This window comes from Staurois parvus, unplaced genomic scaffold (genome assembly GCF_062004578.1).
Source record: "Staurois parvus isolate SC_StPar_1 unplaced genomic scaffold, SC_StPar_1.0 ptg000385l, whole genome shotgun sequence".
NCBI classification, from domain to species: domain Eukaryota; kingdom Metazoa; phylum Chordata; class Amphibia; order Anura; family Ranidae; genus Staurois; species Staurois parvus.
In genome coordinates this window covers 1,518,573-1,541,568 of record NW_028318181.1, presented here as the reverse complement: position 1 = coordinate 1,541,568, position 22,996 = coordinate 1,518,573, and the positions used below count along the sequence as shown (strand labels likewise).

At 47.1% G+C, this 22,996-nt stretch overlaps 1 protein-coding gene across 1 annotated transcript in view; it reads left to right on the top strand.

Annotated features, from left to right (window-relative positions):
- Positions 1-22,996, top strand: part of LOC149455896 (tropomodulin-2-like) — a 159,644-nt gene that overhangs the window by 69,519 nt on the left and 67,129 nt on the right. Inside the window, exon 3 of the mRNA XM_089685764.1 lies at positions 17,611-17,767. Coding sequence (XP_089541890.1) covers positions 17,611-17,767 — 157 coding nt within the window. The remainder of the gene's footprint in view (positions 1-17,610; positions 17,768-22,996) is intronic.

Genomic DNA, 22,996 nt, shown 5'->3' with positions numbered 1-22,996 from the left:
ATGTAGCGATATATGTGCTCCCATTGTGTGGAACTATCAGCTTAAAAGGGAAGCCCCACTTGTAGCGGATATGAGCAGAGAACAGGGCAGTTGTAACTTCTTTCATTTTTCTACGCCTCTCCAACGTGGCCGGAGAAACATCAGGATAGATTTGTAAAACCGAGCCTTCAAAGGAGATCGTTGGAGTATTGCGAGCAGCTCTGAGTATTTCTTCCTTGGTCAGAAAATCCTTCATGCACAAGACAATATCCCTAGGCGGCTTGTCAGCAGGAGGTTTAGGGCGTAGGGCTCTGTGGATGCGGTCACAAGCAAAAGATCCAGGGTCACGATCTGGAAGGAGTGACTTGAATAACTTGATTATAATTAATGAAAGATCCGACATAGACTCCGGGATTCCCCTGATTCGCAGATTATTCCTGCGATTGCGATTATCAAGATCCTCAACCTGCGCCTGCAGTTGTGAAAAGGCCGTTTGTAAATGATCATGCTCTCTGGAAAGTTCACCATAGGCCAGGCTAAGTTCATCGTGTTTGGTTTCCAAGCGGTCTGTCCTAGAGCCCAGCGTGGCTATTTCCTGAGAGAGAACATTAGTGCTTTTATGCAATTCTGATTGAAATTTGGCAGCTAGTTTGGCGTACATAGATTCCAAGCAGGACTCCAAGTCCCCTTTTGTGAGTTGCTGTGTATTTTCGCTGACCAAGGCCGATAAGGGAACGGTGGTATCCCGTGCGGGATCGGACAGGGATGCTTGCTCTGTATTGACTGGAGACATGCCGCAAATCTCGTGAGCCTTAAGGAGGTATGTCGTGAGGGACTTCTGAGCTTGTCCCTTTTTTTTCTTGGTGGACGGCATACAAAGAATCTCCCGGGGGTGATCAACTGAAAATTGGAAAGTGAATGGAGACTATAACCCCAGGGGACCTATAGCGCCCAAAATAGGTTCAGGGTTGTAGTTACATGGATGCTGTCAAACCCATCTGCGATAACATTATATTGTAAAAATATTCAGCAAGCCTTGAAAGGGTAGATAGAACATAAGTCACAGCAACCAGCAAAAATTTCACTCCTGGGCAGGATGATAGCACCAGATCCCAACTCAGGACACGAGAGGGATGGGTGGGAAGCAGGAAGCAGAGGACCTCCGATTCTGAGCACAGGGCCCCGCAGGGAGACACCCCCTGGGGCAGTATCAAGGCCCCAGTAGGCCTCTGAGCCCAGCAAGGGCCACAGACAGAGAAGATGATGGGCTCTGGGGCTATTAATGTGAGGCCCACTCCCCAAATCACTGTGGGGAGATCATGATAACAGGATGCCACCTGTACCCCCCACTCACTGTGACCAGGTAAAAAGAGGCCTCTGGCAGATGGTGTAGGCCGCAAACGTCGCCGCCGCCGCGGGGAGCAGCAACACTCAGCGACGTCCCTCTCTCAGCCTCTGTGATGCAGAGGACGCTGCAGACGTCCTCGGGTGATCCCCCACAGCCCGGATGGCAGCGGCTGCGGATAGGAGGTGCCGGAGCCCCGGCCCACGCGGCCGCACCAGGCCGCGAACGTCCGCCGTCATGAAGGGCGGAAATATCGCCCGGATTCTACCTCCCAGGTATCCGGGATGATACCAGGGCCCTCCGCTGCTCCACTGTGATCCGCTGCTGCACGGATGGCAGCGGATTCCGGAATACGGCGCCGGAGCTCCGGATTATGCGGCCGCTCCGGTCGCCATCTTGGACACGCCCCACCCCCCTCGTGTATTTTATTGTATTGTTACTGTACTGTCTCATGTATTGTCTCCTATTGTAATGTACAGCGCTGAGCAAACTGTTGGCGCTATATAAATACTGTATAATAATAATAATAATATGTTTTATATACTTTTTTATAGTGCTGCACTTTTTTGATCATAAACTCATTGGATATCAAGAGAGATATCTCCAGGTAGCTGCTGGGGTTTATTATATTACTAGGTATACTAAAGCTAGCAAGATGTTCAAGGAGTTGCGAAGTGACCAATAGAAAGGATCAGTGCTGGGAGGTGCCATTACTCCGTACCGGCATATTCTGACACAAAAAAAGTGTGGTTGTAACACTTCACAGGATGTTAAGGCCTGCATAAAATTACTGGTATTTAGAGCCATGAGCACCTAATCTAAAGTTACAAGGAGCCAGTAAGGTGAGGGGTACAATCTGGAAAGGAAAGCAGTGTTTTGCTCAGGCTGTCTGGAACAGGTATTTGTTTGTGCATTATCTAAAACACGAGTGGGACATTTGTATACATGGGATGATCTCCCTTTGGAAGACTAATCTGGAGCCCCAACACCTTCTCATACAGGGTGAGATTGCCATGCATTCACCTTATTGTGAAGGATTACATTAAAATTGAAGCTGAGACTTCCATTTAGGTAGAAGAGGAGTGACAGACATTGAGCTCTTGTACCAGGTAGTTGAGTCCGTTCAACATAAACGTAGGAAGGCCAGGTGCAACGTACAGCCTACCATAGATAGAAATGGCTGTGTGCTGCTGTACTCGGGTATATATGCTATGGGAGCCTGTACACTGAACCCATACACTGAACCTGGGCTTCCCTGACAGGGAAAAGATGCCACAATGAATGCTGAACAGGTTTAACTGCCTGCAAGAGGCCTTAGAATGTCATCTGAGCCCGACCCGAGCAGATCAGTTTGGCCAAAATTCAAGTAAACCCGGATTGCACAGCTTCACACTGAACACATTTTCCTTTGCTAGCTGAACCAATATGTTCCACCAGATCACTAGTAAAGGGGTGCAAAGAATGGTTTACTTGTTTATTCCCATACTGAGAGCCAGACACTGCAACCAAAGCTTTACAGACTTCTTGGCTACAAGTTCTGTGTCACTACGAATTGGTGGATGCTGTTCAAGTTGGGAACCTAATTATAAATCTGTATGGTGAAACCCATAATTCCCTTGAACTAGAAGCTGTAAAAGAGCAAACTTTCACCAAAATGTTACTTACACAGATTCCCCAACCTTTCCAATTAGCCCCCAGAATGTATAATTCCTGGAGCCAATATGGCAGCCTGCATGTGGCAGTATTCTGCCATGGATAGGAAAGGAAAATTACAGTAATTATTTGATACAGTTTTCTGTTTTCTTTTTTGTTTTTTTTATTGTGTTTGTATTTGTATCAATAATACCAACTATGCACATGGTCCAGCAAGATAAAGAAACATATGACTGTAATTAAGCTTCCTTTCTGCTTCTTAGTTTAGTCCCTCTAAACACAGCTCATCATCTGCTTGACAAGTTGATTGGCACAAACTCTACGGGACATTAATGATGCCAGGCTGCTTTGAACTAATTAATACCAGTCATGTTTTCTGCAAGATCTTAATTACATGGCTTTCATTTTACATGCTCTTGGCTGTTTCCTCTGGCTCTCCCGCATGCTGGCAGCTGTTCTTCCCACAGAAGCCAATAACAACACTGAAAAACTCTTTATTGACTGCAAAGTCACCTTTACTGGGAACAAACGAGACTTCTTAAAATGAAACACATGCAGTGGTTTTAGGGGGAGGAAAATGTGCAAAACTTTCCATTCCATCAGGTAAATTAGTAACTTTGGCTTTGTCATCATGTGCTGGAAACAAATAGAAAGTGACATTGCATTTTAGAGCCTGGCGGAGAATTACATTTTGTTTTGTTAATGGTTACTGCTGCTTACAACAAAATAGTTTTTCTAAAGAGCTAATCCCTTAATTGCCAGAGCATTATTAAAGTACTACAAATGTAACCATTGCTGTGCTGGGGAACTTGAGTCAAAAATATATAGCTGTTTTATTATGTAAAAATGTGTGAATGTAAAGCCAAACTTTAGGTAAAAAGCTAAATACTCAGAGGAAATACACAAATTAGAACTGTTTTACCTGCCAAACTATTTGTATTTCTGTTTTTCCATTCCTGATTTATCCATTCCTGCCTGGCAAGGGTGGGAATCTAAACTTTCAATGCTGCAGTTTCACTTTCACTTACTGGTCTTCTTGCCACTGCCAGCTTGTGACTGAAAATGTAAAGCAGCTCACTGAAAAGCTCATCTGTTTGTCACTCTGCTCTCACCCTCTGTCAGTGGGCTCTTTGCACTACAGCACCCCTGATTGGCTTCTTGTTCTACTTCTCCTTGCCCCTCACTGAGCTCTGCCGAACAATAGACAGCAAGAGGCAGATATCAAGTTAAATTCACTGATTTCATTAAAAAATAATTTAGGTCTGGTTTACACCAGATGCAGTCCAATGTGTTTTTTTATCTGCATCAAAAGCTTATGCACAGTGTTTTCCATATATTCAATGGTCCTAGTTCACAGCAGTGCAGTGCATGCCAGTGCAGTCAGCAAAAGAGGAACATGCTGCATTTTTTTCTATATGGAATGCATCTGGAATGCAGCAAAACACAACAAAAACGCACTGGAATGCACATGTCATGCATAAAAATGCATTGGAACGCATCACAAACATACATGCAGAAATTCATCCGAAATGCAGAAATTGTGGTGTGAAACGACCCTAAATGATGTATTATTACAGAACTTCATTAATTTGTGCATTTAAATTTACGAAGTTGGTGTTTGCAGATATAAGGAATACCATAAAATTTTCAGAATGACCCATTGTACCTCTGTTTGTGTGTGTGTGTGTGTATATATATATATATATATATATCTATATATATACATTGTATTTTTTGCTCCATAAGACGCAATTTTTCCCCCCCAAAAAATGGGGGAAAATGTCTGTGCGTCATATGAAGCGGCCGGCCTGGTATTCCCGCTGCTGCCGTGTTAGAATACTGGGCCTGCCGCTTGGCTCTTCTGTGCAGCAGAACCTGCTCCTCGGTCCTACCTGTTCCTCGGTCCAGAAGTGTGCTCACTGTCTTCTCTGCCTGGTGCTGGCATTTTTAGTGTGGGCACCCGGCTGTGACAGCTTGTGGTTTCATAGCTGGGTACCCACTGCGCATGCGCGAGAAGCGCTCTGCTTTGTGAATGGTCTGGCAGTCTTCTGGGACCTGTCACGTGTCCCAGAAGATGGGGAGGGAGGACAACTTTGCAAAAGTGGGAGCGAGTACCTGTCAAATTTGGGTACCGCTCATCTCCTGTAATATGTTTGCAATCTCTCTAGTCATCTCCTGTACTATGTCCGCAGTCTCTGGTCATCTCCTGTACTATGTCCGCAGTCTCTGGTCATCTCCTGTACTATGTCCGCAGTCTCTGGTCATCTCCTGTACTATGTCCGCAGTCTCTGGTCATCTCCTGTACTATGTCCGCAGTCTCTGGTCATCTCCTGTACTATGTCCGCAGTCTCTGGTCATCTCCAGTACTATGTCCGCAGTCTCTGGTCATCTCCTGTACTATGTCCGCAGTCTCTGGTCATCTCCTGTACTATGTCCGCAGTCTCTAGTCATCTCCTGTACTATGTCCGCAGTCTCTGGTCATCTCCTGTACTATGTCCGCAGTCTCTGGTCATCTCCTGTACTATGTCCGCAGTCTCTGGTCATCTCCTGTACTATGTCCGCAGTCTCTGGTCATCTCCAGTACTATGTCTGCAGTCTCTGGTCATCTCTAATACTATGTCCGCAGTCTCTGGTCATCTCTAATACTATGTCCGCAGTCTCTGGTCATCTCTAGTACTATGTCCGCAGTCTCTGGTCATCTCCTGTACTATGTCTGCAGTCTCTAGTCATCTCCAGTACTAGGTCAGCAGTCTCTGGTCATCTCCAGTACTATGTCCACAGTCTTTGGTCATCTCCTGTACTATGTCCGCAGTCTCTGGTCATCTCCAGTACTATGTCAGCAGTCTCTGGTCATCTCCTGTAGTATGTCCGCAGTCTCTAGTCATCTCCAGTACTATGTCTGCAGTCTCTGGTCATCTCCTGTACTGTCCACAGTCTCTGGTCATCTCCTGTACTATGTCCGCAGTCTCTGGTCATCTCCTGTACTATGTCCGCAGTCTCTGGTCATCTCCTGTACTATGTCTGCAGTCTCTGGTCATTTCCTGTACTATGTCTGCAGTCCATTGGTTCAGAATATTTTTTTTCTTGTTTTCCTCCTCTAAAACTTAACTGTGTCTTATTGTGAGGTGCGTCTTATGGAGTGAAATATACGGTATATATATAGATAAATATATAATGCTCAGCATAAATGAGTACACCCCAACAGATTTGTCAGAAAACCTTTACTTTCCTTTCAGAATCAACATTTTCTTTGGGACACTATACTACAAAACAATCCCACAAATGTGGGCCATTGATTGCAAACAAGATTTATTTTGCACACACAAAAACGTTTTTTTCCTAACAAATTCATTCAAGACCATGTTGTAAAAATGAATACAATCCAATAGACTGTCACCTATCCTCCTCACCTTTAGGCGCACCCTGAAAACCCATCTCGTCAGGGAAGCCTACCCCACCCTCACCTAACAGCTGATCTCCTTCATTCCTCCTACAACTCCATCCCCCACAGCCACTTCCTCCTGTACCACTACCCCCTCCCTCCTAGATTGTAAGTTCAAAAGAGTAGGGCCCTTTAACCCCTCATGTGCTGTTTGTTGTTGCTATACTGTTTCATGTATTGTCCCCCCCCTCTGTTGTACAGCGCTGAGCAAACCCTTTGGCGCTATATAAACTCGATGTAATAATAATTCCACGGTCAACTGTTAGTGGTATTATAACAAAGTGGAAGCAACTGGGAACAACAGCAATTCAGCCACGAAGTGGTAGGCCACGTAAAATGACAGAGCGGGGTCAGTGCATGCTGAAGCGCACAGTATGTAGAAGTCGCCAACTGTCTGCAGAGTCAATAGCTAAAGACCTCCAAACTTCATGTGGCCTTCAGATTAGAACAAAAGACGTGCGTAGAGAGCTTCATGGAATGGGTTTCCGTGGCTGGCAGCTGCATCCAAGCTCTGTGTAATGGGTTTGTAGAATAGTGTGCCCCTACAGCAAGGTAAAAAAAAATCTGCCTTTAGAATCAATATAAATCACCTCCTTCTCCTGCCCAGGACTTCATGTCCCATGAGGCATTGCTACTCACACAAGCTCGCAGCCACTTACTGACATGTATGGATGGTGTACTGAGCTGTATGTGTGCTGCACTGTATTTTCTGATATGTAAACAAATTATGTATTCTGTATGCAGGCCAACTAATTGGTTGACCAACTAATCGATTATGAAAATAATTGACAACTATTTTTCTAATCAATTATATATTATGTTGATTAGTTGTTTCAGGACTAAAAATTACCCCTGGCAATGGCCATCTTGAGTAAGGGTAGCTGATTCATGTAACATTTACTTCCTGGGATCCATAATCCCTTAGCTCAGACATGCAGGCAGGAGGGTGTATTTAGCTTCTGGGATGTATGACATCATTTGCCTAGGCATGGAAACCAGGAAGTAACTGAAAAAATGTAATAAAAAACTTTAAAACAAGTAAATATGTTCTAGATATGATATAGTTATGATATGATATAGCTTCCAATCTATTTGCTGATGCTTGATGCTAGCAGCATAAGGATTACAAATAGTCAATGATGACTTAGTTTGTGAAATTCTGCTTTAACTGGTAGACCCCCCCCCCCCCCCTTCGCTAGGTTCTGCTTTAACTGGTAGACCCCCCCCCCTAGTGAGGAGCTTGTCTCAGGCAAGTGTTTAGAGACAGCAAAGCAGCCATCTCCTTGCTAGCTGTGTTGTCGGACAATTGTGGGGAAGAGGTGGTGCCCTGTCCCTCCTCACAGCTATCCTTAGATAGCATTTAGGAAGGCGGGTAAAAAAGTACTACATGTACATTGTCTCCTGGGGAACATAACATATTAATGAAAATTTAAGTTAGACTTCTTTAAAGAGTTCCATGTGACTTTGCTCCAAGAAAGACCATCATACAGATATAACAATATCTGAGAAGGTTTTTGGTTGGGATGGGGGGAGGTTATGTAGGCTGCTGAGACTTGTGCTGGATGGTTTGAAAAAATTGGAAAACAATCCAAACCCCAATGGTCTGTGTAGCTCTGATTTCTCACATCCATAGTTACATAGTTAATCTGGTCCATCCAGTTCAACCAACAAAAAAAAACACAGAAATAGAAAGCCTCCAATAGTCCCACAGTTGATCCAGCAGAAGGCAAAAAAACCCCCAATAAAGCATGATCTAATTTGCTCCAGTGGGGAAAAAATATTTCTTTCCTGACCCCCCAAGAGGCAATCTGATAGTCCCTGGATCAATTTTAGCTGTAAATATTGGTATCATTTATATAGTATTTGCATTTAGTACAGAATTCAGTTGTTTTTTTTTAACAATCTACTGAGCTAGCCAGAACCAGCTCTTGAGTCAGTCTATGCTCTTTCTGCGAAGAAGCCTTTCCATTTTTAGAGATTAAAGTTCCTTTCCTCCAGATGATGACCTTAAAGTGAATAACTCTACACCGAGTTCACTATATGGTTCACTTTTGTATCTATACATTTTGATCATATCCCCCCCTTAATCTCCTCTTCTCAAGAGAAAATAAATTCAGTTCCTCTAATCATTCCTCATAGCTGAGCTCCTCCATGCCTCTTATTAATTTGGTTGCCCTTCTTTGAACTTTCTCCATTTCACCCGATATCCAGAAGTTGATCATCTGGTGATGTCTAGGAGTACACCCACTTAGATTGTTTAATATAATGACAGAGTTCTCTGCACCCTGTATGTATCCTGTGTTTGGTGTTTGTAACGTCTTGCCCAGCTATGGTGCCAGTACATAAACTTTATTACTCCACTGGGCTTTAATAAAATATGTGTTCCATAAACATGGGCTGCATTCTAATCTCAATCCACTTGTTTTGCGGTCCGTGTTAGATGCCAAAAACGTCAAATCTTGTAACTGGATTATATGGGAACTTTTATTCATTGGGAACACTTTTATTTGTATCCCATGGATTTCGTTTTAAATATCTACAGTAAAAAATAAAAAAATAAAGATGTTACTTTGAAGTCAATGAGTTATAATGACATCCATAAGGACATACTGCACATAAATGAGCCTATACTGTGTCACTCTAGACTCAAATCTGTCCGTCCAGCTCCATGTCCAATCGCTGGCTAACTCATGCAGGCTCCACCTAAGCAACATCTCCAAAATACGTTCGTTCCTAACCCCAGACACTACTAAACAACTCATTCACTCCCTTATTATCTCACGACTCAACTACTGCAACTCCCTCCTCACCGGCCTACCCCAACACAGGCTATGCCCGCTTCAGTCTATCCTGAACTAAGCGGCCAGACTCATCCCCTTACCAACTGCTCCGCATGTGCTACCCCCCTCTGCCAATCCCTCCACTTGCTTCCGTTTGCCCAACGCATTAAATTCAAATTACTAACATTGACGTACAAAGCCATTCATAACGCTGCCCCAAACTACCTCACTGACCTGATACCCAAATACCACCCAACCTGTACTCTTCGCTCCTCGCAAGACCTCCTACTTTCTAGCTCCCTGGTCTCCTCCTCCCACGCCCGACTGCAGGACTTCTCCAGGACTTCCCCCATCCTCTGGAACTCACTACCCCAATCCATCAGACTGTCACCTATCCTCCTCACCTTTAGGAGCACCCTGAAAACCCATCTCTTCAGGGAAGCCTACCCCACCCTCACCTAACAGCTGATCTCCTCCACTCCTCCTACCCCTCCATCCCCCACAGCCACTTCCACCTGTACCACTATCCCCTCCTAGATTGTAAGCTCGAAAATAGCAGGGCCCTCGAACCACTCGTGTATTGTTTTGTTACTGTATTGTCTCATGTTCTGTCCCCCACTATATTGTACAGCGCTGAGCAAACCTTTTTGCGCTATATAAACACTGTATAATAATAATAAAATAATACTGTAAAAAAGTTCTGATGCCTGGCACTGCTGCGGCTTTCATATGTAACCTGTTTTATATCAACCAGAAATCGAATTAATCACAAAAATACCTTTGCTACACTGAAATAATTTTAACTACAACTTATCCCTTGATTTATGGCATTGATTAGCAAAAAATAAAGAAAAACAAAATGATTGGAAATCGTCACGTTTCATTTATCGGACCTTTACAGAATCACATGGAAAATCAAGTCAGCTATGTGTTGCATAATATTCCTACCCACATATAGAAAAAGCAAATGGCGTGCCTCTGATGAAAGGAAAGAGTAATAGCTAACAAATGTCCATCTGTTTTTAAGAATTTTTTTGTTATAAATGATCAGAATCCTTCCTGACCATGTGTTTAGAGATCTCAGTTAGTCTTTATAACTGACTTTACAAAGAATAAACTTGCTACACAAGTTTTTTTGTTCAGAGGGACCATAGCATTTCTGAAGTGGATTGTATCCTAGGAAGGCCCTTACTAATTAAAGTGATTGCAAAGGCTTCAGGTTTTTTACTTTAAAGCAGAACTATACTCACCTTCAGTCCAGCGATACGACATCCTGGAGCTCCCCCTTGGCCTCTGAGATCTTTAGAGTGGCTGGCTTCTGGGTCTCAATGGCTGGGTCAATTTGACATCACTCCTGTGCATGCGTGGGCTTTGGCATTGCCAAATTTCTACAGTGAGCTGCCTGTGCACAGGGGCGGACAGGCAGGTGGGTAACTTTAATGCAGAACAGACAAAGCATGTCTCTTCTGCATTAAAATCCTGTCTGTTCACCCATTTTTATTTCTTATATAAAATTTCACTTTAATGCATTCTATGCATTAATGTAAAAAAACTTTTATGTGCAGCACCTCTCTCCAAGAGGCCCCCAGCCTTCACTAAATACTTACTTAAAGCAGAGTTCCACCCAAAAGGGGAAGTTCCGCTTTAATGCTTTGTCCCCCGCTCCCCATTAAGGATTGGCACCTTGGGGGAACGGGTACCCAAATTTGACAGGTACCCGCTCCCACTTCCGTTGCAATCACCTAGGCCAGGGATGGGCAACTGTGGCCCTCCAGCTGTTGTAGAACTACAAGTCCCATGAAGCATTGCAAAACTGACAGTTACAAGCATGACTCCCAAAGGCAGAGGCATGATGGGACTTGTAGTTCACCAACAGCTGGAGAGCCACAGTTGCCTACCCCTGACCTAGGCAATCGGAAGCGGAAGTTGCCCTCATCCCCTCCCTCCTTGTAGTCCTCTGGGACACGTGACAGGTCCCAGAAGACTACGGGGCCATTCACAAAGTGCAGCGCTTCTCGCACATGCACATTGGGCACCCGGCTGTGAAGCCGCAAGCTGTCACAGCCGGGTGCCTACACTAAAGATGCCGGCGCCAGGGAGAGAAGATAGCCGGTGAAACCAGCGGTGGTGAGGACACCGCTGCACCGAGGGACAGGTAAGTGTTTGTATTTTAAAAGTCAGCAGCTACAGTTTTTGTAGCTGCTGACTTTTATTTTTTTTTTCTTTCAGCTGGAACTCGGCTTTAAGCCCGATTTCGATCCAGTGCTGTGCCTGAGAGCAGCAGTGATGCTCTCAATCTCTCTCACTCCACTGGACTCAGTGAGAGCAACAGGAGGCATTGGTTTCTGCTGCTGTCAGTTAAATCCAGTAATGAGAGAGTGGGGCTAAGCCGCGCTTTGTTTGTTAAATGATACACGCAGCGCAGCTTGGGATCGAGGCCGCACATGTGCCACCATAAGTTGCTTGCTATGGTGGCATGCAGAGAAGAGGAACAGCCGAGAGTGCTGGCAGGGGACCCCAGAAGAGGAGGATCAAGGCTGCTCTGTGCAAAACGATTGCACAGAGCAGGTAAGTATAACATCTTTGTTGTTTAAAAAAAAAAAGGAACCTTTAGAATCACTTTAACTGTCCTAGAGTGAGTTTTCTGCTTAATGTATGTTTGCAGACATGCTTTCTTAACTGTTAGTGTGATGTAGACGTTTTTGCATGACATGATATGAACATTGTAATAGTAGCCCACAAAGTACTTCAAGTAACATCAGGACTGGTGTCTCTTTCTTTGATAGTAGGCTATGGGAAGTGGGGACCCTCTGTTGAAGCTGAACTCCATGATGTGCAAATATTGTCTAAATACAAGACTCCTGTATTCTGCTTTGAATATTGGTGTGCTTTGTGTATTTCTTCCAGATCTGTACATTAGTCCAGTGTAAAACTTTCTGTTCAGGAGCCTCCTGTAATGAAAGTTTTACTAAACCCACAACAGTAAAACCAGTCTGTATATGCAGTAAAGCATGCTTGTTATACTCACCGTGGAACCTAATGGGTTAATCCTCTGCATATAAAAAACGCTGTTTTTGACTTCCCTGATCATCCCCTTCTTGCAGTGTCCCCCTCTTATATCCTGATAAGACATATCGTGTGGAGACACTCTGCACATGCTCAATTTGGTGTGTATTACTAGAGTTTTTTTATTTCTTGAGAGAGTGCATTTGATCAGGAAAGGGCCAATCAGCACTGGTCAGATAGAGGTTAGGGGTTCTGCATCCTCCTAGAGCAAAATGAAACCATTTCCTACAAGTTTTAACAAGTGCTCGGCTGGACACTGATAGAAGTCACAACGCTGCTCTAACTGCTGATGAGAAAAGGTATTTAGCAGTTTATACTTACTAAAATGTTCCACTTCCGTGTTGTGTGTGCTGTGGGAGACCAGATATAGTGAATGCTGGGTTATGGGTTTAGTAACACTTTAAGGCCATCCGGGCGGCAGCGGACACTACAGGGGCCCCAGAGCACCTCCGGCCCCTAATGAACACATTAGGGAGGGGTACGGACCAATCTGGGCCCCCTCCGGAATCGCGGCATACTGAAGCCGCGGCCTCGCGTAAATCGCGGGTCGAATCGCGCCGCTGCTCATTCCCTCGGCCCCTGCTCTCTGATACGCTCTAAGGTGTCCTACCTTGACGGCCCCTGGCCCTCTCCACTGTCTCCGGGGGCCACAGCAGGCAGGCAGCAGCCTAACAGCACCCCAGGGACCACAGCAAGCAGACAGCCATGCTGTCCAAGGCTCCAAGGACCACCCCGGGAAACCCGCACGGCAGCAGCACCGCCACCTCAGCAGCCGCGGCCCACACTACAGCACCACTACCCACACGGCCACCACCACCAGAACGGGTAAGCCGCCACCACCAGAACGGCTCCCCTGCTCCTCACCGTGTGCCACACAGCCGCCCCCTGTTCCCCGCCACCGCGCGCCCCGCCACGCGGCTTACAGCACCCACAGACGCCGGACCCTACAACACCCACAGGCGCCTGACCCTACCGCTCCCACAGACACCGGGTCCTACAGCAGCTCCAGACGCCAGGCCTTGCAGCACCTCCAGATGCCGGGCTCCACAACACCTCCAGACGCCGCGCCCCACAGCACCTCCAGACGCCGCGCCCCACAGCACCTCCAGACGCCGCATCCTACAACACCTCCAGACGCCGCGCCCTACAGCACCTCCAGACGCCGCGCCCTACAGCACCTCCAGACGCTGGCCTACAGCACCCACAGACTGCCGTGACTAGCTAGCAGCAGGCCCAGCTGCCCACCACTTTCCCTTCCCTCTTACTGTTGAACTCCTCCGCCACTGCGCGATAGACTCTGTGCATTTATATGCCCTAATGTGAAACTTTTCACCTCCCTCATTTGACCAGCACTTCGCTCACCCTCTTAATATGCCACCTGTACTCCTCCTCCTCGTACTCCTCTACTCCATTCACAAAATCTCCTCCCTCTACCTCCCTACCCCCCCAAAACAACTTTACATCGGACCCTCACTACTTCCCTCTTCCCCACTTCCCCGTAGTGGGGACACTACGGTTCTCACCACCTCCTCCTGATACTCCACTCTCCAACCGACCCACACGCCACCCCTAACAGACCCACACGCTCTTGCACATCCCGCTCCCGTGTCACCTTTCTCACCCTCCTTCTTCTCCTAAACACCAGGGACATCTTCCCGAACCCTGGCCCCTCACCACCTCACTCACCCACTAGGCACCCTCCTACTTACACAAACCACCACAACCCCCTCAACCTTATACCTGTCTCCCTCCTCCCCGCATCCACCCCTCCACTCTCGGTTGCACTCCTGAACGCCTGATCGGTGTGCAACAAGCTCACCGCCATCCATGACCTCTATATTTCCCACTCCCTCAACCTCCTAGGGGTTGAGGAAACCTGGATCCAAGCCACTGACTCCTCCTCCCCTGCGGCACTCTCCTATGGAGGTCTCGTCTGGTCCCATTCACCCAGACCGAGCGGTCGTAGAGGTGTTGGGGTCGGCATGCTCTTGTCACCGCTGAGCAACTTCCAGGTCCTCCCAAACCCCCCCTCTCTATCCTTCTGCTCCTTCGAGGCCCACTGCATCTGACTCTTCTCCCCCACCCCTGTGAGGATTGCAGTAATCTATTGGCCCCCTGAACCCGTATCCCGCTTCTTTGATGACTTTTCCGCCTGGCTGCCCTTCTTCCTCTCCTCTGAGCTCCCCACCATCATTCTTGTTGACTTCAATATCCCTCTCAATGTCAACAACCCGGCTACATCCAAACTCCTCCACTTAACCTCTTTGTTTGCACTCACACAGTGCACGCAGTCCTCCACCTACACCGACGGGAACACCCTGGACCTCGTTTTCTCCCAACTCTGCACCCCCCACAACCTCACTAACACCCCTTTCCCTCTCTCTGACCACAACCTCATTACCTTCTCCATCTCCCCGTCCTCCAACACCTCCCCCCCTAAACGTCAAACCTTCACCAGCCATAATCTCCGCAACCTAAACCAGGCCCCTCTCCACTCTGCAGCTGACTGTCTGTACGACAGTATCCTTCCACTGTCATGCCCTGACCTGGCCACTGCTGCGTATAACGACACGCTATCAGCTGCCCTAGACTCCTTAGCACCCCTAACCACACGTAGCATTAGACCCCGACCGCTTCAACCCTGGCAAAACGACCACACTAAACATCTTAAACGACGCAGTCGCGCGCTGGAACGATTCTGCCGCAAAACCAAATCCCCTCAAGCATTGTCCCTCTACAAATCCGCCTTCCTCACCTACACCTCCTCCCTCCACGCCGCCAAACAAACCTACTTCGTAACCCTCATCAACACCCTCTCCTCCAATCCTCGTCGGCTCTTCTCCACTTCAACTCCCTACTCTCTCCCCCCCCACCCCACCCAGTACCTCACTCACCGCCCACGGGATTGCCATTCACTTCCAAAATAAGATCGACGCAATCTGTAAGAACATTGCCAATGCTCCACCTAACTCCCCGCCTAGCCTCCCTCCTACTACAACCCCTCCAACGCTCCCCTCCTCTGACCTCGCAACCGCCCTGCCCCCCACCACCCTTAACATCCCGCACATCATAACCCCCCCAACACTCCACTCCTTCAGCCTTGCCACCACTGAGGAGGTCACCAAGGTCTTCTCAGAAGCCCACCTCACCACTTGCCCCCTTGACCCTATCCCCACACAACTCCTCCAGGTACTCTCCCCCTCCATCCTACGCTCCCTCACCCACATCTTCAATCTCTCCCTCTCTACTGGCGCATTCCCCTCCCCTCTAAAGCACGCGCACATCACCCCCATACTCAAAAAACCCTCCTTGGACCCCACTGACCTGAACAACCTTAGACCCATCTCCCTGCTGCCATTCACCTCCAAGCTCCTTGAGCGCTTAATCTACAATCGCCTAAGCTCCCACCTCATTGACAACAACCTCCTCGATCCACTACAGTCTGGCTTCCGTCCCCTACACTCCACCGAAACCGCCTTACTCAAAATCACTAATGACCTTCTAACCGCCAAAGCTAATGGCCATTACTCAGTCCTCTTTCTTCTCGACCTCTCTGCGGCCTTCAACACAGTTGACCACCCCCTCCTCCTCGATAAACTACACTCCCTCGGCATCAGAGACTCCGCTCTCTCCTGGCTCTCCTCCTATCTCTCCCAACGCTCCTTCAGCGTTACCTATAACGCTACCACCTCACCCTCTCTCCCCTTCTCTGTTGGGGTCCCCCAAGGCTCTGTCCTCGGGCCCCTTCTCTTCTCCATCTACACCTCCTCCCTTGGCAAACTGATACACTCCCACGGCTTCAACTATCACCTCTATGCCGATGACATGCAAATTTACCTCTCCACCCCTCAACTCACCCCTTCAGTCTCTGCCCGTATCACCCACCTGCTGAAGGACATATCAGACTGGATGTCGCTCCACTTCCTCAAACTGAACTTCCTCAAAAACCAAGCTCCTAATTTTCCCCCCAGCCCGCGCCCCCCCCCCCTCTCCATCACGATCAACAACATCACCATCAGTTCCACCCCACAAGCCGAAGTCCTAGGTGTCACTCTAGATTCAAACCTGTCCTTCCAACCCCATGTCCAATTGCTAGCAAGCTCATGCAGGCTCCACCTCCGTAACATCTCCAAAATACATACCTTCCTAACCCCAGACACTACTAAACAACTCGTTCACTCCCTCATTATCTCAAGCCTGGACTACTGCAACTCCCTCCTCACCGGCCTACCTCATCACAGACTATCCCCGCTTCAGTCAATCCTGAACTCAGCGGCCAGACTCATCCACCTTACCAACCGCTCCTCTTCTGCCACCCCCCTCTGTCATTCCCTCTACTGGCTCCCAATTGCCCAACGCATCAAAATCAAACTACTATCACAGACATACAAAGCCATTCATACCGCTGCCCCAAACTACCTCACCGACCTGATACCCAAATACCACCCTACCCGTAATCTTCACTCTTCACAAGACCTCCTACTTTCTAGCTCCCTGGTCTCCACCTCCCACGCCCGACTGCAGGATTTCTCCAGGACTTCCCCCATCCTCTGGAACTCACTACCCCAATCCATCAGATTGTCACCTACCCGCCTCACCTTTAGGCGCACCCTGAAAACCCATCTCTTCAGGGAAGCCTACCCCACCCTCACCTAACTGCCGATCTCCTCCACTTCTCCTACCACTCCATCCCCCACAGCCACTTCCTCCTGTGCCACTATACCCTCCCTCCTAGATTGCAAGCTCGAAAGAGCAGGGCCCTCGAACCCCTCATGTATTGTTTTGTTACTGTACTTTCTCATGTACTGTCCCCCACTATAATGTACAGCGCTGAGAAAACCTTTTGGCGCTATATAAATACTGTATAATAATAATAAAGGCTGGTCACTGCTGATCTGTTTCTTTGTGCAGAGTGACTGGTCTTTTCTCCGTCCCCTCCTGTAGTTTTCTGCAGGAAAACTCCCATAGTTCTACTTTCTGTGCAGACTATGTACAGCACAGTGACGTCACCACTACCTTTTACAAGGTAATACCTGGGTTTGCAAGGGTGCTTGGTGCACACAAAGTGGACTGATATTCTCCGTTGCTAATGGTAGATATATTTAAATGAAGGTTTTGTGCCTGATGTTCAGCTTTAGGATTAATACAAGCTAGTAGGTGATTAGGGACTTGTACATTTTCTGGAAGTGTCTCCTATTGCTTTATCCTCTAGAAAACACTATGCTTTTATTATCTTTGTTTGACAGATTCAAGGTATTGGGTCATTTAGGGTGATGTAATGCATAGTTTTGGAGTGTTCATTGCTCTTCATTTTTTGCCAGCTAAATGGTTTCCTTAATTTCTAGAATGCCTTGTTACCAGCTGGGTTCCGACAGAAAGACCAGACTAAGAAGGAAGCATCCGGGGCATTTGACAGAGAGCATCTACTGGATTATTTGCGTAAAGAAGCCATGGAGCATCAAGACAGAGAGGACTTTGTCCCTTATACTGGTGAAAAAAAAGGTAACTCTAGTCTTGGTTAGGACAGCCTATCAGTGGACAATGACTTTTAAAGAGAAACTTTGCTTACTTTTTTTTTCAGCCTCTTACCTTGTCCATTGGGCTGTCCACAAAAAACATACTAACCTTCCCAGTAAATGCATTGTTTTCTGTTGTAAGCTGCCAACCCTCATCTGAAGTCTTCAGGAGGCAAGGTGTCACTTCTAAATTTTTGCAGCCGGTCCCCTGATGACATGTCACATGCACAGTGCGGACCACATAGCCCAGTGTACGCACAATGCATAGAAGATTGACCCAAAGCCTCTTGTGATGTGTGATGTCATTATCTTAAAAGGGATTGGGTGCTGATGGAATTGTCACCTAGGTGAGAGAGCAGGAAGTGCTGGTCCAGTTTTTTTTTTTTTTAATACTGTATCCAATTGTGTAACCGGGGGGAGGCTGAAAATGATGGGGAGCAAAAGAAGAAAATGAAGGTCCATATTAAAGTGTTACTAAACTTAGGACCCTGCATTCACTGTATCTGGTCTCCCACAGAAAATGAAAATGCAATTACTGTATGTTAGTAAGTATAAAATGCAAAATACCTTTTCTCATCAGCAGTATAAAGCAGTCTTGTGACTCCTATCAGTGTCCAGCTGAGCACTGGTTAATCTTGTAGGAGGAGTTTTCTTTCTGCTCTGACTGTCCTATGAGGCTGCATGACTCCTGACCCTCTGTCTGGACAGTGCTGATCACATGCACCTTCCCAAAGAAAAAAAACTTTTTAGCAATACATACTAAACTGAGAATGTGCAGTGTCTTCTAGAGCTCTGTACTATCAGCAGATGGTTTTGGGACAATAGAAGAATGGGAGAATCAGAGAAGACAGGATCAAACAGCCTTTTTACACAATACAGAGGATTAACCCCTTGGGTTCCACAGGGAGTATAACAAGCATGCTTTACTGCATATACGGACTGATTTTACTGTTGTGGGTTTAGTAACACTTTAAGTAGCCATGTAGATTGTATGCTCTTACAGAGCTGTGGTGGGTCACATAGTTTACTATTTGGAGCGGCCGTTTTTCACTGGGATGTCTTCATCCAATAGGGGAAGTTCCGCTTTTCTGTCTCACCCCTTCAAGTTTTGGCACTTTTTTGGGGGGGAGAAGCCGTTACTTGGTTTTGACAGGTACCCGCTCCCCCTTTGCCTGAATCGTCTAGTAGATCCGAGCAGAAGTTCGGCCCCCTACTCTTTGCTTGCAGCCTTCTGGGACATGTTACAGGTGGGGACCATCCACACAGTGCAGCACGGCTCGGGCATGCACAGTGGGAAGCTGGCTGTGAAGCTGCAAGGGCTCACCACTGACTTCCCACACTAAACATGCCGGGCTAGGGACCCAAAGACCAGCAAAGAATTGGCCCAGATGAGGACGGAGCTGGATCTTTGGCCAGGTGAGTGTAATTTTATTAAAAGTCAGCAACTACAGTATTTGTAGCTGCTGACTTAAATTTTTTTCTTTCTAGGGTGAAGATCCTCTGTAGCCTCCCTGGCGGTATTACCGAGTGTAGCTCGGGGTAAAGTTTCAGTGCCAAAATCGGTAACCCACGAGCTACGCTCGGGCTTACCATGCGGCGCTGCTCAGGGATCTGTTCCTCTCTTACCTTGTCCTGCGCTCCCGTGGTGTCCCTCCTGCAGTGTCCCCTGTAATGTCCTCCGGCCGATGCCGGTATATGTCTTCTGGGTTCCGTCCCCTGCGACGTCGGGACGCACAGCGACGTCACCACTACCTTTTACAAGGTATTACCTTAGTGCTATATTTAAAATTTCAGTGTTTTTGGTTTGATTATATTATTGAATTAAATTTACTATTATATTATTATTTTTTCGTGTTCAAACAATTTTATTTTTTAACATGGAACAGTATAAAATAATAAGCAAAAGTATGGGTCATTGAAGGTATACATTAATTGCACAGTAAGAAACCCAATAATACAAAGTCAGGCATCACTAATAAAGAGGACTATCAAATGGCAGTTAAGGCCTAACAAAATGGGGGGGGGGGGGGAAGGATGGGAAGGGGCATACGGCTGCACAGTAGGGGGAGAAGGGGGAAACCCCCAGTATGGTTAAGGAATGGTACCATCAAACAAAAGATGCAGATTACGGATTGAGAAGGGAGTCATCAAAATTGGATGGGAGGAAATGCTCTACCCATGGATTCCAAATCTTCTTGAACTTAGGGATGGAATCTAGGATAGTGGCTTCTATTTTTGCGTGAATCATTGCCTGAGTGACCCTATTCGAAACTGCAGTCATACTCAACGAGGGAGATTTCCATGATTTAGCGATAACCTGCTTGGCTGCGGTGGTGACTTGTAGAATAAGTTTGAAATGCGCCTTAGCGATGCCAGGTGGTCGCAGGTTAAGAAGCGCGATTAATGGATCGGGATAGAGTTTTACGGCACTGAGTGTAGATAATATTTTAAAAACCTCCACCCAAAATGCACGGACGATGGAGCAATCCCACCAAATATGGAAAAAAGTACCCAGGTCTGCGCAGCCCCGGAAACAAACTGAGGGGTAATCAGGGGTATATTTCGCAATTCTAGCCGGGACTAGGTACCAGCGGGTCAAAACTTTGTAATTGGTCTCCAGGGCCACAATATTCTGTGATGACTCCTTGGTATTGGACCAAATAAGGTCCCAATCTGAGGGGTCAATTTGCCGTCCTAAATCCACTTCCCATTTATTTGTATACGAGGGGAACGCTGAGGTAGTTGAAGTTGTGAAGAGGGAATATAAATAGGAGATGAGGCCCCGTCTATGGGGGTCCCTGAGGCAAGCTCGCTCAAAGGGTGACAAAGTAGGTGTTGGGTTATGTGCCGTTGTGTACGGAGCAAAGAAATGCTTCAGCTGCAGATACCTGAATATCTCAGAGGCAGGGAGGTTATGGGATTCACATAGTGAGGCGAAGGATTTGAATTTATTCCTGCATACGAAGTGTCGGGTCTGGGTGAGACCAGCTGTAGACCAGTGAGCAAAGACGTGTGGTGCGGACCAGGCTGGGGGGAAGGCCGGATTGCGAAGGTAGGAAAGGAGGGGATTATGTGGTGATTGTAGGAGATAACGAGACTTCAGTTTATCCCAGAGGGACAAAAAATGCAAGGTAATGGGATTCGCAATCGTGCGGCGATCAACACGTCTCAGCCAAAGAAGGTTTCCTGTACTAAAGGGGTCGCACTCAATGGATTCCAGAATGACCCACTGCGGGGTTTCATTGGTAGCATGATACTTTGGCAATTGTGCTACATGCGCCGCTTGGTAATACTTGCTAATTTCAGGGAGGCCCAGACCACCATGAATTTTTGGTCGGTATAGAGTAGAGCAAGGAACACGGGGGCGGACTTTACCCCAAACATAGGAGGAAATACGGCGCTGCAATACGCGAAGGTAGTGAGAAGGTACTGGGATAGGGAGAACTCTGAAAAGGTAAAGGATTTTGGGGAGGATCGACATCTTCACAACAGCTATCCTGCCCAGCCAAGCCAACGGAAGGGAGGACCATTTGGTCATTAGTGCCGTTAAACGAGCTAGCATAGGAATGTAGTTAGCTGTATAGAGACCTGAAATATGCGGGGTGAATTTTATACCCAAAAAGGGAACAGAGTCTTGCGACCACGAGAATGGCAGGATCAATTTTAGATGGTTAAGTTCATTGGGTGGGAGCGAAATATTAAGTGCAAGTGACTTCTGGGGATTTATTTGGAGGCCCGAGAGCATCCCAAACCTATCAAGTAGCTGAAGAAGAGTAGGTGTGGATGTTAAGGGGGAGGTGAGAAAAAGTAAGACATCATCTGCAAATAAGCACAGTTTATGTGTGGTGCCTCCTATCTCAAGTCCGCGGATATCCGGGTCAGTCCTACTCAATAGGGCCAGCGGTTCTATAGCTAATGCGAAAAGCAGAGGGGATAGGGGACAACCTTGTCTGGTGCCACGCATAATTGGGAAATGAGCAGATCAATGCCCTAAGTATTTGATCCTGGCCGAAGGGCCCTGGTAGAGAGAAAAGATCCAGGTTAAGAAATGCGGGCCAAAACCCCATCGGCGCAATATATAGTGTAGGTATGGCCACGAGACAGTGTCGAACGCTTTCCGTATGTCCAACGACAAGAAGCAAGCAGGAATATTGCGAGTTTTGGCTAAGTGTGCTAAAAGGGATGCACGTCTGACGTTGTCCCCCGCTTGTCGGGTTGGTATGAAGCCGACCTGATCATTGTGGATTAGGGATCCAATACATGTATTGAGGCGAGTGGATAGAATTTTAGCTAGGAGTTTAACATCTACGTTAAGAAGGGAGATTGGTCTATAATTGGACCATTGCGTGTCATCTGAGTTCGGCTTGGGTATCATAGAAATGTTGGCTTGCACTGTATCTGAGTTAAAGGTATGGCCTGAAAGTATGGCATTAAACGCATTGGTTATAACAGGCGTGAGAATGAGGGCAAACTTTTTATAATACGTGGCAGAAAAGCCGTCGGGTCCTGGGCGTTTACAGGGCTTTAGGGAATTGATAGCATTTAAGGTTTCAATTACTGAGATAGGTCGCTCCAGTGCTCCTAAGTGAGTCTCAGCCAATTTCGGGAAAGGAAGGGAAGCAAAAAGGGCTTCAGCATGGGAAGAGTCAAAGGGCGTGGAGGCAGAGTAAAGGCGCGAGAGATGCTTGTGGAAGGTGTGCAGAATCCGTTCGGGGTTGCTAGAGAGATTCGCAGTTGAGGTCCGTAACCGTATGGGTCTAACAGTTTGGTCTAGTTTACGGAGAGAGAGAGCAAGGAAAGTGCCAGGTTTATTGGCTTTAGTGTAGAATTTGTGTCGAGATCTGCGGATGGAGAGCTCGGCTTGGTCAGTGAGGAAAAGATCCAGGGCTAGGCGGGAGTGCTCGAGAGCTTCTTTGTTAGCAGGGGTGGGGGAAGTTTGGAAGGCGGCATGGGATTGGTCATAAGCTTGTTCAAGGAGGAGGCGTTTCTGCCTCCTCTCTCTACTCAGGAAGGAGGCTTTGCTGATACAGAGTCCGCGAAGTACCAGTTTGTGTGCTTCCCATAGTAGAAGGGGGGAGATATCAGGGGTTTGATTTAAGGAGAGATAGTCCTTAAGCGCAGCTGCTATCTCTGAGCAATAAACTGGGTCAGCCAGCAGGTTTTCGTTAATGATCCAGGAGGGATCGGGGGGAGCTGGGGCCAAAGAAGCAATGGT